A 17,327-nucleotide genomic window follows, 5' to 3' on the forward strand; every position below is an offset into this window, starting at 1 on the left:
CTCATAAACTATCTGGGACCAATCTCTCCCCTTTGCACTATGAAACCTGTTTCTGTCAGTGCAATCAAGCATCGATAAATTTGCCTCAAGTACTACATCAAAACTAGGTTTTGATGGCTATTAACAACTTGAACCTGTTGTGTGCCTAAGTGTGTGTGTGCCTTGTGCACACAGGGGCCTCTGGGAGTCATGAGGCTGCAGGATCCCCTGGAGTTACAGGTGGTTGTGAGCAGGCTTGTGGGCACTGGGAAGAAAACCCATGTCTTCTGTCTGAACAGCAAGTGCTCTCTCTTACTGCTCAGACAACTCTCCAGCTTCAGTTGTTAAATTTTCCTTTTTCTAAGATAGTGTCTCATGTAGCCCAGGCTGGCTTACAACTAAATATGTAGCCGAGGATATCTTTGAGGTCTAAATCCTCTTGTCTACACCTCCCAAGTACTAGGATCCAGGTGTGTGCTACCATGCCTATCAGTCCCCACTTTTGGTTTTTTTTTTGGGGGGGGGGTGGGATCGAGAGGGTTTCTCTATGTAGCCCTGGTTGGAGCTCACTCTGCAGACCAGACTGGCCTCGAACTCAGAAATCCGCCTGCCTCTACCTCCCAAGTGCTGGGATCACAGGCGTGTGCCACCACCACCTGGCCCACTTTTAACATCTGTTCATCTGCTGCTCACAAGTCCCATCTCCTAATCAAAACACACTCAAACCTCAAACCCTTCTCTCCAGAGCCTCTTCCCAACTTCGCTGACAGACATTTCCAGGACACTCTCACACTTTTTTTTTTTTTAAAGATGTATTTATTTATTATATGTAAGTACACTGTGGCTGTCTTCAGACACCAGAAGAGGGCGTCAGATCTCTTTATGGGTAGTTATGAGCCACCATGTGGATGCTGGGATTTTGAACTCAGGACCTTCGGAAGAGTAGTCAGTGTTCTTCCCTGCTGAGCCATCTTTCCAGCCCCTGCTCTCACACTTTAAAATTGACACGTGAGTGGTCAGACAGAAAGGCACAGGATAGACATATAAGAAAATCGTTAGCCAGGCGTGGTGACACACACCTTTGTTCTCAGTACTGGGAGGCAGAGGCAGGGGGATCTCTATGAGTTCGAGGCTGGCTTAGTCTACACACTGAGTTCCAAGCCAGCTAGAGTTTACATAGTGAGATCATTTTCAATAAAGGAGAAGCACTCCATTCCATTTTGGCTTTAACTTGGGAATAATCAAAAGGCAAAAAGATGCGATGAAGGTGGCACAGGCTGAAAACCTAGAGAGAGGCTTCTGCAATTGTGACCAGAAAGGGCACCAGGGGAAGAAACATGGTGTTTCAAACTGTGGGTTAGAAACATGTTCTGGTTTGCATTTCCCTTATGACTAGGGATGTTGAACATTTCTTTAGGTGCTTCTCAGCTATTCGATATTCCTCAGGTGAAAATTCTTTGTTTAGCTCTGTACCCCATTCACACCAGTCAGAATGCTAAGATCAAAAACTCAGGAGAAAACAGGTGCTGGCGAGGATGTGGAGAAAGAGAAACACTCCTCCACTGCTGGTGGGGTTGCAAGCTGCTACTACCACTCTGGAAGTCAGTCTGGCGGTTCCTCAGAAAACTGGGAATGATACTTCCAGAGGACCCTGCTATACCACTCCTGGGCATATACCCAGAGGATTCCCCAGCATGTAATAAGGATACATGCTCCACTATGTTCATAGCAGCCCTATTTATAATAGCCAGAAGCTGGAAAGAACCCAGATGTCCCTCAACTGAGGAATGGATACAGAAAATGTGGTATATATACACAATGGAGTACTATTCGGCCATTAGAAACAATGAATTCATTAAATTCTTAAGACAAATGGATGGAACTGGAAAACATCATCCTAAGTGAGGTAACCCAGTCTCAAAAGAACACTCATGGTATGCTGATAAACGGATATTAACCTAGAAGCTTGGAATACCCAAGACACAATCCACATATCAAATGATGCCCAAGAAGAAGGGAAGGAGTGGCCCCTGGTTCTGGAAAGCTCAGTGCAGCAGTGTAGGGGATACCAGGACAGGGAAGAGGAAGGGGTTGATTGGGGAACAGGGGAAGGGAAGAAGGCTTATGGGACTTTCGGGGAGGGGGGATCCAAGAAAGGGAAAATCACTTGAAATGTAAATAAAGAATATATCGAATAAAAAAAGAAAGAAACATTCTGCGGCTGGAGAGATGGCTCAGCGGTTAAGAGCACTGACTGCTCTTCTGAAGGTCCTGAGTTCAAATCCCAGTAACCATATGGTGGCTCACAACCATCTGTAATGCGATCTGATGCTCTCTTCTGGAGTGTCTGAAGACAGCTACAGTGTACTTACATATAATAATAAAAAATCTTTAGACTGGAGTGAGTGGGGTCAACTGGAGTGGCCATCATGTGGTTGCTGAACTCAAATTCCCAGTAACCACATGATGGCCTACACCATCAGTATAGCTACAGTGTACTCGTATACATAAAATAAATAAATCTTAAAAACAAAGAAACATGTTCTGTGTGTGTTCACACATGTCTGTGTGTGTTCGCACATGTCTGTGTGTGTTCGCACATGTCTGTGTGTGTTCGCACATGTCTGTGTGTGTTCACACATGTTCGTGTGCTCCACGGCGCTGGGCTTGTCCCCTGCTCTCAGTTAAAGCTCAGAATGACCAAAACCAACAAGGCAGAGGGTGGGACGAGTGGGATAGCGGGAACAGTTTGGGCAGAGGTCAGCGAATCCAGATGACCTCTTGCCAAAGGGTCACCCAAGCCCTAAGATGACACATATCCTCATGCTTGCTGAGGAGAGCCTGTCTTGGCGAGCACCTCCACACATCTTAGATACAGACAGATCACATTGTTCTTTTATTCCACTTTGGTGAATGCCTCTGTTGTCCGTCAGATGCATCCAACTTGGGAGCTAGGGCTCAGGCTCCAGGTGATCCTCAGTTATAAAATAATAAAGTCCCAGAGTTGAGCAGTCTCTGGTTCTAGGGTGGTTTGAGAATCTGTCAGAGTCTCTTGCCAAATATCCAGCAGCCGTACAGGTCAGGCTGGATTAGTCCCCAACTCTCCACGGCCAGGAGCCAGCATGCACAGCCTGGGCTACCTCTGCTGGGCCAGAACTAGTTTTTTGAACCAGGTGCTCACAGCGCCATCCACTCTCATCACCAATGCTATGCCCAGGAGAAGTCCCACACTGCTCACGACGAAACCTACAGCTTCAAAAATGAACCTGTGGAGAAAAGGTGGAGGATTTCAGGACACAGACAAGAGGTCTAACGCCTTTCTCTAAAGGTGCAAAATAAATAAATAAATAAATAAATAAATAAATAAATAAATAAATAAATAAATAAATATCATCAACTCTCTGGGAGGCAGAGGCAGGCGGATTTCTGAGTTCAAGGCCAGCCTGGTCTACAGAGTGAGTTCCAGAACAGCCAGGCTATACAGAAAAACCCTGTCTCGAAAAAAACAAATCCAAAAAAGAAAAAAAAAAAATCCTCAACTCGGGACATAAATAGTTTCCTCCCAAGGGAACCCACTTACTTGGGAGCAAACACCTTCCAGACCATGAGGTGCCTGCGGAGGATGGAAGCCGCCAGGGCAGAGGCCAGAATCTGAGGGAAGAGGGGAGGGACAGTTACTGTGGAGGAAGCGAGGCCAGGAGGAACTGCTATAGAGCCCAGCAAGACACAGGAGGGGGAGGAGGGGGAGGAGGGGGAGAGGGAGGAGGGGGAGGAAGAGGAGGAGGAAGGGGAAAAGAGGAGGAGGAGGAGGGGGAAAGGAAGAGGGGGAAGGAGGAAGAGGAAGGGGAGGAGGAGGGGGGAGGAGGGGGGAAAGGAGAAGAGCAATGTTTGCCCCCGGATAAAGCCTGGCACAGGTTAGGAGACCCAGTGCTTGTCCTGGCCCAGGCCCTGACTCTTGTGAGGGCAGCGGGCCGCCATCCATCGGTAATTGGCATTCAAACTCTGCCCCCTAACACAGGAAGACGTCAGTAACACACTTTCTGCCCCAGGACCACGGTTTAGAAAAGAATCCCAGCCATAACAACACCAGCTTTCCCAGGACCTGTAATGCAACTCACAAAGCCCTTAGCTACGGAACAGAAACGATCCAGGATTGGAATAAGAAAACCCAGGCCAGGTCTCAAATCTGCCATTTGAAGTCTTGATTTGAGCAATCACTTCATTTTCCTGAACCTCCATCAAGGATCCTCCCACAAAGTATTGGAAACTAAGAAAGGAAAAGTGTATGGCGCACGCTTGGGGAAAGGTCGTGAGCTGTACGGTCTCCCCTGCACCCACCTGAGCGCCAAGGATAAAGAGGTACTTGAGGCCCAGCTGCAGCAGGGCTGCGTTGAAGTGATGCGGGGCGTCCCGGAGGCGCATCTCCATCAGGGGCCCCTCCTGCTCCTCCTCGGGCCTGACTCGAGCCTCGGACTCACTTCCCGGGAGTGGTTGCCTCTTCTTCGGCCCTTGACGCTCACACAGGAAGGGCCAGAGCAGGAGCAGTGGGCAGCCTACTGCCTCCGGGGAGGACAGGGCTAACATCAAGGGAGGATCTTGGGGGGCCAAGCTCACCCTGGTCCCCTAGGTGACTTAGGCTGCAGAGAGCTTAGGGTCACGGGACTGCAACGAGCCAACAGCTTCCCCCTCCAGAGCCAACGTTCTCCTTTCTTCCCACAATGCAGCAGTAAACAGAAGTCAGGGGGGAAAGCAGAGAGATACCTGCAAAGAGGATGTGGGAGGCGAAAGTATTCGCTCCCACTAGCAAGGCGGGCAGCCAAGTAGAAGAGCCGTGGCCGTCTGGGAAGCCCACGAAGGCTGCATGCCAATGGATGGCCGAGAAGACAGGCTGGTGGCCCGTGGAGTAGAAGGTCTGGGTAGCCAGGAGGATCCAAGCTGAGACTGCCTGCCACAGCACAGTAAAAGGACCTAGAAGAAAAGGCAGACATCTTTACAATGCCACCCTGTCCGGGACCATCCACACCCAGTACCTGACCTGTTGGTACACGGTCACGTGCTACCCCAAACTCCCCTACAGCCAATACTGCTCCTCTAATTCCCTCACTACCGTAAATCATAGCCCAGAACCAGGCCTCAATCTCTTTCTCACAAAGGGCTCACTCAGTGATAACACATTCACATTCACAATGTGTCAACTGGAGAGTGCTCACGGACAGACAGCATTTCTCAAAGAAATGAGTCCCGAAGTCCTCCAGGGGGGAGGGGGGATGTCATTCCCAACCGGAAGGACTTGCGCCCATCAGTCAGGGTGGAAAAACCACACGCCCTAAGACCAGATGCCTCCGGGCAGGTGGGCGAAGGTCTGCATTTACCAGGGGTGGCGACTGGCGTCCCGGCAGCCAGCAGATGCAGGAGAAGGAAGCTCTGCAGAAACAGGAGCAGGAACACGAGGCTGACGCGCTCTACGTGCAACAGCAGAAGGGGGAAGGCCAAGAGGACGAGGGCTGTGACCATAGCGGCTGAGTAGACACTTCCCAACTGATAGGCAGCCACGGTTATGGGACCCTGAGTTTTGGTCCTCTCGAGCCGGCCCTGGAACTCCTCTTGCATGCGGCGGTAGATTTGTGGGACCACATAATCTAGGTCAGCCTGAGAGGTAGGGGGACCTGAGAAGGGAGTGAGGATAGTCCTGGTCCTGGACGCGGCAGCCCCAGCCTTCACCAGCACTGTCACAGGCCTCCAGAACAGCAGCACGAGCCCCGAGGCGGCGAGCCCCATCACAGCCCGAGGCAGCACAGCTGACGCCCCGGCGACCAGGGCGCGGAGGCGTGGAGGTGCCTCCTCGGCTCCTGACGCCAATGCCCAGTAGGCAGCCGTGCCCAGTGCCATGAGGGGCAACCCCCAGCGCACAAAGAGCACAGGGGGCTCAGGGCTCTTGAGATTACCATAGCGGCGAAGCCACAAGCGCACACCGACCAACAGGGTCACCAGCGCCCCCACACAGGCTCCGTACCACAAATTCTTGGCTCGACCACCCACCATGGATGCCAGAGGACTCAGCCAGGGAGAGGAGCGACAGGCAGGCGTCTCTTCAGGGCAGCGGTGAAAAAGCCCAGCTAGCCTTGTAAAGAAAAGCAACCCAATTCCGAGCCACAGGGCATGGGTGCCACTGTGCCGTGGGGGCGCGGTTGGGGCAGAGGAGCCAAGGCGGGGTATCGTGAGCAGTTTGGGGGGCAGGAGCTGACCCTCCCACTGAAGCTGGGCAACCAGGAAGAGAATGAGAGAGCCCAGAAGGAAGGGGGTGGCCCTGGCCTCAGCAACCACAAAGCTGTCAGAGAAGAAGGTAGCCAAGCGGATGAGCAGTAGTATTAGGACGGGTCCAGGGACAGGAAGCAGGGGAGCCAGGGGCCTCTTAGACCCCCAGCTGACCCAAGCTTTCCACAAAAAAGGGAGGAGTGAACCGGCAGCAGCCACAGCCCCCAGAACCACTGAGTCTATCTTTGACCCAGTAGTTATCGAGACTCCAGCATACAGTGTGGTCCATGTTAGGCCCCAGGCTACAGGCATTAGCAGGAGCGGGCGGAAGAGAAAGCCTGGGGCTACTGCCAGCTGGGATGCGAGCAGGCAGAGAAGGCAGGCAGCGGCCAAGAGAGCAGCACCCCCGGCCATTCGGACCAGAGAGAAGCGGGCCCAGGACTCGATGCACAGGGCCCGAGCTCCCCGCAGGAACTGCTGGAACTCAGTGGTCAGCGCGCTCAGAGCTGCTTCAGCCTCTTGGGGATCCTGCAGAAGGTGCTGGTAGCGCGCAGAGGCCGCGGCGAAGAGCTTCTGCAGCCGATGAAGCTCTTTAACTTGGAGATCCTGAGTCACAGCTGAGTAGGTCTGAAGAAACCGGGACACCTGGTGGGGGGAGGCCAGAGATGCACACGGGGCGGAGGCAGGGCCAGGTGTCATACGAAAGGAGCACCTGGAAACCTGGGGCTCAAAGTCTATCCAAGATGGGGGAAGGGAAGGCTCCCGGAAGAAAGAGGAGAACAAACACAATGGGGTCGCGTTTGTCCTTGTGCTTTGTTACCCAGAAGTCTAGTCTCCCACCTACCTGCTGGGCATTGATGTGGAGAGCCGAGGCTTGGGCTAGAGCAGAGGAGTAAGGCCGGGAGGAGTTACTGTCACCTGGGAAGAGCTCAGCCATCACTTCCCCAGTGTTCCCAAATGGGATGGGCAGGCCCAGCAGCAGTGCCAGTGTGGGCACCAGGCTGACCTGAGGAATAACCTCCGGCTCCTGGAAGGGAAGGTCAAGGGTCAAGGGTCAAGGGTCAAGGGCCTCACGGGGCCTAGGTAAGCATGGTGGGAGGGGTGTCTGGAGCTGGATCAGCGAGTGAGAGCATTTGCTGCATAAGCAAATGTGTGGATGTAAATCCACGTAAATAAAGGTGGGTGTGGCCACACATGCAGATAACTTAGTGCAGTGGGCAGAGAGGAGGTGTTCTGGCCACCAGGCTAGCTCAAGGCTCAGTGAGAGGCTGTTTCAGTAGAATAAGGAGAGTGCTGGTGCAGAACACCAACATACTCTGCCTCCAGTAAGGGGATGACAATGTAGGGAGACCAGGAGAGCTGTGACCCAGGCCTTACCTCGGGCGGGACACTAGGGAAGAGGGCTGTGGGGCTGTACAGGAAAAGTGTGGCTGACACCTCCAGCTCACTGTCCCCTCCATGGTCCCCATTCATGGTCATCCCGTGGTCCCCAGCCACCACCAGCAGTGTGTCATTCTCCAGGCGTTCGATAAGTCCCCTGGGGGGTCGAGAACATGTGTCAGAGGGCGGGGCAGGGAGCAATGAGGGTTCTTCTCAGGAGCTCATCCACCCCCCCCAACTGACTTCCATTACCAAGGTCGAAACTATCCAAACGATGCCTCTTCAGCCATAACCCTGCAGCCCAGGGCTACACACCAAGTTATTAAAAATGGATGGTGTCCCTACGTTTTTGGGGGAAAGCCTGTATAAAGTATTTCAGACCTGCAGGGCAGTGGAGGCACAAGCTCTTAACCCCAGCACTGGGGGGGTGGGGGAGGAGAGAGGCAGGTGAATCTCTGGTTTGAGGCCAGCCTGGTCTACAAATCGAGTTCTAGAATAGCCAGGGCTACACAGAGAAACGCTGACTCAAAAAAAAAAAAAACAGGAAAAAAGAAATCAGAGTCAGGCACTTGAATCCCAACATTGGGAAGCTGAGGCAGGTGGATATCTATGAGTTTGAGTCCAGCCTGGTCTGGTTTATATTGGTCAGCCAAAATCACATATGAGACCCTGTCTCAAAACACATACATACATACATACATACAGACAGACAGACAGACATACAGACAGACAGACAGACATAGCGTTCATCCAGACTCCACATAGGATTTTTTTTTCCCTCATGGAATCCTATGTCCTGAGATTCTCAAATACAAACCACTCCCCCAGCCAGTACCCCGCACTCACTGTATCACCTGGTCCATCTGGCTAAGTTTCTTGGCCATTTCAGGGTGGTGAGGGCCATGCTTGTGACCACAATGGTCCACACCCAGGAAGTGAGCGATCAGCACATCCCACGTACGACTGTCCACTGCGGAGGGAGGACACTGAGCACGGGCGGCAGAGCCCACGCCTCACCCCGTCAGGCTTTGACATTCCTCTAGGCCCTCGTCCAAGCCCAGGCTGCTGTACTCAGAGTCTGCAGACTACAGGAGCCATCCCCAGCCCCCAGCGTCAGCGAGGGACTGAGTGTTCTTTCGTACTCACTGGTAGGATAGAGGCGTTCTAGGATGCCGTTATCCACCGTGTGCAGGTCTCTGACATTGAAGGACGAGAAGAAGAAAGCTTGGGAAAAGGCTCCGGGGAAAAGGTCCTTCCAGGTATCATCTCCCATGAAGACTATACGCCTTCCTGTAGAGACAAGACGGGATTTAGAGCATATCCTGTTCATGTGCGAACCAGAACTGGGGAGAATAGAAGACTCTTGAAAAAACAACAAAGGGCAGGTGAGACAGCTCAGTGGGTAAAGGGGTCTGCTACCAAGCCTGATAACGTGAGTTCAATACTCAGAACCAACAGAGTGGAAGGAGAAAATCGACTTCAAAGTTGTCTTCTCACCTCCATACGGGTACCATGTCATGTGGGCTCACTCACACCCACACGCTGCGTGTGTGTGTGTGTGTGTGTGTGTGTGTGTATACACATATCTAATAGGGATCCCAGTGTGTGTGCATGTGTGTGTGTGCATGTACACATATTTAATAGGGATCCCAGTATGTGTGTGTGCCTGTGCGTGCGTGTGCATGCGTGTGTGTGTGTGTGTGTGTGTGTACACATATCTAATAGGGATTCCAACCACACGTCCCAAAGCACAGGAATTAATTTAGCATCACCTAAAATTTCCCACCAAGCTTTCTCTGATAACCACATTCGCTCTAGACCTGTTATTCCCAGACCTACAAAATGATATCCTCCTGCTCCCTCCCTAGAGCATCCGCTGATGCGCTTGTACGTTTTGCTTGTTTTGAGACAGGTCTCACTCTACAGACGAGGCTAATCTGGAACTCTGAGAGCCTCCTGCCTCTGCCTCTTGAGCGTGGGGATTAGGGACGCACGCGCTGTGCGCCCGCCGCCTTTGACCTGTTCTCTTCATAAGCAGTAAGTGAACACAGCTTGGACCCCTTTCCCCATCCTTGCAAGTTCCTGTCTTCAGTTCTTCCTTAACCGGATGCTCCATGAATTAAACATTTTGGGCAAATGAGAAGCCTCATCAAGGGCCGAAATCTCCGGGCCTTTTCACAAGCAAGGTCCCATCTATTTCTACTCCCAGTTTCCCTACACCAGAGCCAGATATGCAGCTGGGCACCCGAAGTCCTGGCTCCCTAACGTCCAGGCCCAGCCCACCTGGCTCCAAAGGGGCACACACTGACCTGCACTGTTGAGCTGCTGGATGAGATTATCTTCCGCTATAGCATGGCTGGCAAAGTTACTGCCAGCATCGATAAAAGTAGGCAGCGAGCCAGTGGTGAGAGCCTTTAGACGCTGCATGGTGGTTGTGGGGGGATCCACCTGAGATCGGTACAGCCGGGCATGGTGGGGTTGACTCTCTAGGATCCTCTGCAAGGAACCTAATTTTCCCAGAAAAGGCACGGAGACAGGAGGTTCCCCAGGCGCAGGCGCGCGCTGAGGCTGTGCAAAGTCAAATCGCAGAGCATCTATTAGCACCAAAACAACCCTGGAGAAGCGGGAAGGCATCCAGCAGGCCCCGGGCTCTCCTCGACGTGCCCAGGGCAGGGAACCAGGGCCTGGGGGCTCTTGGCAGCTGCTTTGATTGGTAAGCTCCAGACGGGTGAGAAGGAAGCCACTGGTGAAGAGTGCAATACCGGCGTAGAAAAGAAAACAGACCCAGGCTAGGAAGAGGAGCACGGAGACCTTCTGCATCCTGGTAGAGAAGAGAATATTCATTATGGTGGGAAGAAGTCATGGACACTTTGACCCTCAAAACAGTGCCCAACAACAGTCGCTTACTGCTATAAACTACAGGACATAAATCATAGCTGTTTCTACCAGTCATACATACTATCTAAGGGAGAGAGGCTGAGTCTATGGATGTCAACCTGGAGCCCACGCTACACCTGCCGATTCAGGCTCTGGAGGTGAGCGCAGGAACCTGTGGAGCCCACGCTACACCTGCCGATTCAGGCTCTGGAGTTGAGCACAGGAGCCTGTGCATATCCAAACCGGGAGATCTAATGCTGTCAAACTACTCCAAATGGTAGGTAGATTGTTCTCTGATAGTCCATTTCAATGACTCTCTTTGGACTACCTCAACATTCCCAGGGTGGCAATAGACAGCAATCACACGGATAACTGGATTGAATAAACGGCGCCGCCTGGTGGGGACCGAAGAAACGACGGGAGGAGTCTTGCTCTGCTTCCGGGTGGCCAGGCTCAAAAAAAAAAAAAAAAAAAAAAAAAAAAAACCGGAGGAACGACGTCCCCTGGAACCCTGGTATAAAGCCCATTGAGCAATACTAGGATCCAGAAGTCCAGGCAGCTCTGTCTCCTCGGGTGGGAACCCGGCCAACACCTGGACATGCTCACTCTGATGCTGGGCACCCCGGCAGCCAGCTGAAGCACCCGGACTAGGGGTGAAGGTAATAGAACTTTCTCGGGAGGCCTTGGCTCACCTGGATCCGCGCCCGGAAGTGCAGCGGCAGTGCTTGCAGTCTGGCACCACAGAGGTGTGCATGCCTGACAGAGCGCCCCACCAGGAGATTTGTCGCCGCCTGCCGGCACCAGCGGGAAAGTCCGACAAGGAACGTGGGGCTGAAAAGTTTGATAGGATATTCAGCAACTCCTAAATGGGGCAAGCAACTAGGCTAAGAGAGGGGGTGTACACATGGGTACAGAAACATTAAAGAAAAAAAGCTCAGGGACCACTGTCCGTATTTTAAAAATATGCCTTTATTTATGTGTATGTTTGTACCAAATGCACTTTGTGCAGCAATTGCTTTTAACCACTAAGTCGTCTCTCCAGACTCAGGGTCCATTCTTGTCTGTTTTTCAACACAAGGTCTGGGTGCTGGGAACTAAACTTTGGTCTTCAGGAAGAGCAGTGCATGCTCTTGCTCACTGAGCCATCTTTCCAGCCCAATGCTTCAAGTTCTTACTGCTGTGAGTTCCCTACCGTGATGGACTGTAACCTGAAATTGGTTGCTATTCTTTTTAGATGTTTTTTTTTTTTATTATTCGATATAATTTATTTACATTTCAAATGATTTCCCCTTCTAGCCCCCCCACTCCCCGAAAGTCCCGCAAGCCCCCTTCTCTTCCCCTGTCCTCCCACCCACCCCTTCCCACTTCCCCGTTCTGGTTTTGCTGAATACTGTTTCACTGAGTCTTTCCAGAACCAGGGGCCACTCCTCCTTTCTTCTTGTACCTCATTTGATGTGTGGATTATGTTTTGGGTTTTTAGATGTTTTTTGTCAAGAGCATTTTATCACAGTAACAAAAAAGACAAACTGAGACACCAAGATAAATTAAAACCTATCTTTGAGAATATATCTAAGGGCTGGAGAGATGGCTCAGCAGGTAAGAGCACCAACTGCTCCTCTGAAGGTAATGAGTTCAAATGCCAGCAACCACATGGTGGCTCACAACCATCTGTAATGAGATCTGACACCCTCTTCTCCAGTGTCTGAAGACAGCTACAGTGTAGTCACTGTATATATAATTTTGTAAATATATACATTTAAAGATTTAATAATCTTTAAAAAAAATAAACATCTAAGTAAAACCTTATGCATGACAGGTGGTGGTGGCAAGCACAAAAACCTGGGCTAACTCAGCGTGATCTTTAGCACTCCAGAAAACCTGAGCAGTTGCACACATCTGGAACACCAGCACTTGGGAGGCAGAGGCCAGAACAATTAAGGTCATCCTTGATCCACAGCTAGTCTGGGGCCAGCCTGGGATACAGGAGACACTGTCTCAAAAACAGTCACTAAAACATAGCATCAGTGGTGGTACATGTCTTTAATCCCAACACGCTGGAGGCAGAGGCAAGCCGATCTTTCTGAGTTCCAGCCTGGTCATCAGAGCTAGTTCTAGTCAAGACCTACACTGAGAACCCTGTTTTGATTTTTTTTTTTTTTTTTTTTTTTTTTTTTTTGAGACAGGGTTTCTCTGTATAGCCCTGGCAGTCCTGGAACTCACTCTGTAGACCAGGCTGGCCTCAAACTCAAGAAATCCTGCCTCTGCCTCCCAGAGTGCTGGGATTACAGGCGTGCGCCACCACTGTCCAATGAGAACCCTGTTTTGAAAAACCAAAGAACCAAACACTCAAAAAATAACCCCAAAGCCCCAAATATGAAATTGGTAAGCTGGCAAAGTATGATGGCACTTGGGAGGTGAAGGCAGGTTATGTCATATGCATACGACCAGCCTGGGCTACACACTGCAACCATAGCTCCAGAAAATAATAAAGTGGGTTATTTGTATGGTATGCGAGTTGTATCTCCTAAAAAAACTTTTGTCTTCTTAGTAAATGCACTTTCCTACGGGGGTCCTACAAGTTCACATGTAACGCACCTAGTTGCTGCTGCTTTGCTCTGGTAACTGACCCAGCCCCAGCAGTCTCTTAGCTCCTGTGTTCATAAGCTGGATATGCTCTGCCTCCAAGCATCTGTGAACTCTGCACACCTTCATTTCTACATCACCAAATGGGTCTCTCTCCTCTCCTTTATGCCCGAGCTCAAGTATAATTTTCAGCGAGGTTTCCTGGAACTCCTTGTATTATTCCCTTCATCAGAGCACTGTAACTTAAAAATACTGGATCCAACTCAGGTCATTGGATTGCACAGCAAGAGGCTTTACCCACAGAGCCGCCTTACCTGTTTATGACTTTCTATCACTCTCTGCTTCCCTGTATTCCCAACCTGACTGTAGATCCTGTAAGAGCAGACACTGCTGGGGCTCAATTTTGTTGTTGTTGCTTTGAGACAGGGTCTCACTAAGTACTTCAAATTGGCCTTGATCTCACCATCCTGCTAAGTCAGCATCTCTGTGGCTGTCTCTCACCTGCTTTTGTAAACCCTAATCGATATCTTAATATTCTATGCCCTCAGTCCTTTAGGACGGCCACACCATAACGCCAAGGCAGTCCTCTTTCCCGTATGTCCCCCGAACACCTGCACCACTTAGCAGGAAGGGGCAACTCTCGCAGCTGGCAAATCAGCAGACACATGCTCTAACCCCATATAGCAAAGGCTTCTCTTGAAGACAGGATGGTTTCACTTCACATGAAGTTAATCCTCATCACGGAGAATCAACTCCTCAGACCTACCTGGACTGAAGGATGGGAGTGGACATCCAAAGAAAACCCGAATGATTTTCCTAACTTCATCCCCCAATCAAAGAGGACAGTTTCCGATTTGCCACTGGTGAGTTTATTACATGATTATTAAGTTCAAATAAAAAAATAAAAACTAAAATTTGGCCAGGAGGCTGGAGCCAGAATGTGAGTACTGCTCCCGGCCCCGAGCCTCCCTGGCCGAGTCCTCTCCACTAACTGAGCTTGACTCGACCCAGTTCTTCAATGCTTGTATCCGCCGCCTGGACACCTCCTCTGTTCTCGCTGGGGCTCCGGGCTCCGGGCCCTGGGGCTTTGGTGAGAGCCCCATAGACTCCCATGGCCTGTGGGGAAGGGCCAGAGAGAAAGCGTGATAAAGACACGGCAGCTTTGTCCCAAACCGGCAAAGGGGCTGCTCAACTCTTGATTTTTCTTTTCTCTTTTTCCCTTCCTTCCTTTCTTTTTTGAGACAGGGTTTCTCTGTGTAGTCCTAGCTGTCCTAGAACTCACTCTGTAGACCAGGGTGGCCTTGAACTCACAAAATTCGGGCACTTGCCCACACCTCCAGAATAAAGCTTTAGTTTTCATTTTTTCTTTATCATCCTTTTCTTCTCTTTCTTTTTTCTTTCTTTTTGAGACAAGGCTGCATGGTGGCCTGTAACTTGTGACCTTCCTGCATCTCCTCCCCAGTGCTGGTTTGACAGGCATGCACCATCACACCCAGCCCCTTGCTTTTTCTTATCCTTCAAGCCTCAGTTTTCTAAGCCTTGCAAACAATTCTAAGTCTCTTCCATCAAACCATCAAAGCAGGGCGACTCCCAACACTGACAGTCATCTGCAGTAGTGAGTAGAAACACTCATTCTTAGCTCCTGATACTGTTATTGCATGCTTCTCTTCAAAGAGCTCTAACCTGAGCCACCATACTCGTGACGTCGCTGGGATTGGAGGGCAGCAGGACTGTGTTGGAATCCTTGGCCAGTTTGGAGAATGCACTGACGTACTGCTCAGCCACAGTGAGGGAAGCTGCCGCGTCTCCATTCTATAGCCACGATGCACAAAAATCAGAGGCCAGGGATTTGGGACAGGAAGAGAAAGGTCACATTTCTGGAAAAAGGGCTACACAAATCCTAACACAAAGCTCACATAATCTGGCCTAATGGAGCCACAATGTCAGGAACTCCCCACCAGGATAGAAGAGAGAAGCCCTTCTACCATCTATTCCCATCCCCGCCCATCAGCCTCTCACGTGTTGAGTCAGAGCCCCAGCCAGAATTCGAATCGCTTCAGCTTTAGCCTTGGCCTTGGCCAGAACTGCACTGGCTTCTCCTAAAAGAAAAACAAAAAACAAAAAACACGGTAGTTTGACCCATGAAATCAGAGACGCCCAGAGCTTCTGTCCCAGCCCTGACCTTTAAAGCTCTGCTCCTCCGTCTGCCACTAACCCACCGCTCACCTGCCGCCTGATTTATCTGTTCAGCCTTTTCCGCTTCGGAGGCCAGAATCTGGGCCTGTTTCTTCCCCTCTGCCACGTTGATAGCTGACTCTCGTGTCCCCTCAGACTCTAGAACTGTGGCCCGCTTCCGCCGCTCGGCCTCTACCTGGAAGCCCGAATGACCCCATCAAGAAGCAGCCAGGAGAAACTCTAACCAGGACCTACAACTCTATCTACCACAATCGGGGGTTCTAGCCTCAGTGGTACTGGGGTAACCAAACCCTTTCCCCACCTGCATCTGCATGGACTCTTTCACTCGGGGTGGCACATGGATATCCTTGATCTCATACCGCAGGCATCGGATACCCCAGCAGTCGGCAGCCTGGTTGATGGCGTCCACAATGTTAGCATTCAGGGACTCGCGCTCCTAGAGGAAGAGAGACATGAGCAGCACAGGTCGGTGCCTCTATCGAGAGCCTGAACGGGGAAGGCCCTTGGCTTGTCTGTTTCTCCACACAAGATGCGACCGTATGTGCCCTGAAGCCCTTACTCAGGCCCAGGCCCGCTTACCCGAAAAACTTTGTCCAGAGAGAGTTTGCCGAGCTCTGATCTCATAGTCGTCTGAGCTAACTGGGTGACAGCATACTCAGGGTCCTCCACACCGTAACTTGCCTGAAAGGGCAGGTATTATTAGGCTAAGAGCTAAAGACACAGGATTGTTAAGGAGAGGCAATTCAGAAGGCTAGATAAAGCCTGGGCAGATACCTTGTAAGGATCCATGATGCGCAGATAAAGGACTCCATCTATTTGTAGTGTTACATTGTCTGCAGGAGCAAACAGAAGAGAAAAGGAAGGCAGTGTGGCCGCTAGGTCCCAGCTGGCTCTCTCCTAAGCCTGCATCTAGAGCAACCACATCCTAATGCACTAAGCACATCCCTGCCGCCCCATCTCTCTCACCAAGAGTTACAGCTGACTGCTCAGGCACGTTGATAACAATTTCCTTGAGACTCTGCACATACCGGATTCGGTCTAACACGGGGATGAGGACGTTCAAGCCCTGGGAAGAGGAGCCACAGAGTCTCAGAAGAGTGAGGGTAATCAACCTGAAATCTGAGCTAAGTCTGGAGTAAGGAATAAAGTCACGCAGAAACATGTGAGAGCAATTCCTTCTACCAAGACATGTCCTCAAAGGCTGAGGCGTCATTTTTGTACTCTTAGGTTTCCCTAAGAGTTTTGTACTTAGGGAAACCTAAGAGTACAAAAATGAAAGACTAGGCCTCTGGACGTCAACAGAACGGGAGCCAGCAAGAACTGCTGCTAGCTCTAGGCAGAGAGGAAGGGCTAAGAGTATGGTAGGAAGCCTGTGGGTTACTAAGGTAATAGGGAAGCAGGGCAACGTTCAGGAGACTGGGCTCTGCTAGAACTGGTCCCGGCAGGTTAAAAGTGCAGACGGGCCCCAAGGAAGTCCCACTCGCACGGGAGTAAGAGATCGGATGCTGAGGCTGGCTGAAGGTGGGCAAGACAGGTTCTCACAGGTTCCAGGATGCGGTGGAATCGGCCCATTCGCTCCACCACCCAGGCCTCCTGCTGTGGCACAAACAGGATCACGGTGTTTCGGGGCAGTCCGGAGGAGGCGCGGTGCGGAACGCGGCCAGAAGCCTGCACGGAGCCCTGAGGAAAGACCACAGCAGGCTGACGACGCGCCGCGGAACCCTACATCCCTCTCCGGAAGGCAGCTCGACCCCCAGGGATCCCCGGAGAAGGACTCGCGTGGGGACCATGACCTGTGACCCCAGTCCATCCCCAGAGTTAGAATCCCACGCCTTCCTAGCTGAAGACCCACGTGATCTCTGTCCCGAGCCTCTGAAGAAGAAGGTTGCCTCGTTCTTACCCTCAGCAAAAGGGCTCCAGTGCCCCGCGCCGCGCGCGCCAGCATTTCCCACAGCCTCCGCGACCTCCGGAACCAACGAGAGGTGGAGCAGAGCGGCCTCTCGTGAAGCCTGAACCCGAGCCCTTCCTCCGGCTGTTCCACTCCGCCCGACGTACTT

General features: G+C 51.4%; 2 protein-coding genes across 4 annotated transcripts; both read right to left on the reverse strand.

Moving 5' to 3' along the window:
• Window positions 1-1,812: 1,812 nt before the first annotated feature.
• Window positions 1,813-11,324, reverse strand: Pigo (phosphatidylinositol glycan anchor biosynthesis class O). 3 transcript variants are annotated; one of them, XM_052176319.1, is made up of 11 exons: window positions 11,184-11,318; window positions 9,924-10,435; window positions 8,761-8,904; window positions 8,461-8,584; window positions 7,612-7,771; window positions 7,079-7,261; window positions 5,352-6,879; window positions 4,741-4,947; window positions 4,318-4,535; window positions 3,560-3,630; window positions 1,813-3,245 (listed from the first exon to the last, which is right to left on the reverse strand). In XM_052176319.1, exons 1-11 carry the CDS (start codon window positions 11,243-11,245, stop codon window positions 3,116-3,118), a joined length of 3,339 nt encoding a protein of 1,112 aa, XP_052032279.1. In that variant the 5' UTR covers window positions 11,246-11,318; the 3' UTR covers window positions 1,813-3,115. The 3 variants fall into 3 exon arrangements, with proteins under 3 accessions (XP_052032279.1, XP_052032280.1, XP_052032281.1); XM_052176320.1 differs by lacking the exon at window positions 11,184-11,318 and adding an exon at window positions 10,820-10,933; XM_052176321.1 differs by lacking the exons at window positions 1,813-3,245; window positions 3,560-3,630 and having other exon boundaries at window positions 4,405-4,539; window positions 11,184-11,324.
• Window positions 11,325-13,920: 2,596 nt separating this feature from the next.
• On the reverse strand, window positions 13,921-17,303 carry Stoml2 (stomatin like 2). The gene is made up of 10 exons (XM_052176322.1): window positions 17,171-17,303; window positions 16,813-16,950; window positions 16,237-16,336; window positions 16,045-16,103; window positions 15,850-15,951; window positions 15,572-15,706; window positions 15,301-15,445; window positions 15,094-15,173; window positions 14,758-14,886; window positions 13,921-14,190 (listed from the first exon to the last, which is right to left on the reverse strand). The coding sequence occupies exons 1-10, from the start codon at window positions 17,213-17,215 to the stop codon at window positions 14,062-14,064; spliced, it is 1,062 nt and encodes a 353-aa protein (XP_052032282.1). The 5' UTR covers window positions 17,216-17,303; the 3' UTR covers window positions 13,921-14,061.
• Between the last annotated feature and the right edge of the window lie 24 nt (window positions 17,304-17,327).

The sequence above is a fragment of the Apodemus sylvaticus genome, chromosome 3 (genome assembly GCF_947179515.1).
Source record: "Apodemus sylvaticus chromosome 3, mApoSyl1.1, whole genome shotgun sequence".
In the NCBI taxonomy this organism is placed as follows: domain Eukaryota; kingdom Metazoa; phylum Chordata; class Mammalia; order Rodentia; family Muridae; genus Apodemus; species Apodemus sylvaticus.

What these genes read in the sequence shown, in the direction of transcription:
- Pigo (XM_052176319.1), bottom strand. Translation starts at nt 11,245, where the DNA reads ATGCACACCTCTGTGGTGCCAGACTGCAAGCACTGCCGCTGCACTTCC. An exon ending in TCCACATCAATGCCCAGCAG is followed by an intron (nt 6,880 to 7,078) that starts GTAGGTGGGAGA and finishes TCCCCCCACCAG; the next exon opens with GTGTCCCGGTTTCTTCAGAC. An exon ending in GACGCCAGTCGCCACCCCTG is followed by an intron (nt 4,948 to 5,351) that starts GTAAATGCAGAC and finishes CTTTTCTTCTAG; the next exon opens with GTCCTTTTACTGTGCTGTGG.
- Stoml2 (XM_052176322.1), bottom strand. Translation starts at nt 17,215, where the DNA reads ATGCTGGCGCGCGCGGCGCGGGGCACTGGAGCCCTTTTGCTGAGG. An exon ending in AAGAGTCCATGCAGATGCAG is followed by an intron (nt 15,446 to 15,571) that starts GTGGGGAAAGGG and finishes TCGGGCTTCCAG; the next exon opens with GTAGAGGCCGAGCGGCGGAA. An exon ending in TCACGAGTATGGTGGCTCAG is followed by an intron (nt 14,191 to 14,757) that starts GTTAGAGCTCTT and finishes CCTTCCCCACAG; the next exon opens with GCCATGGGAGTCTATGGGGC.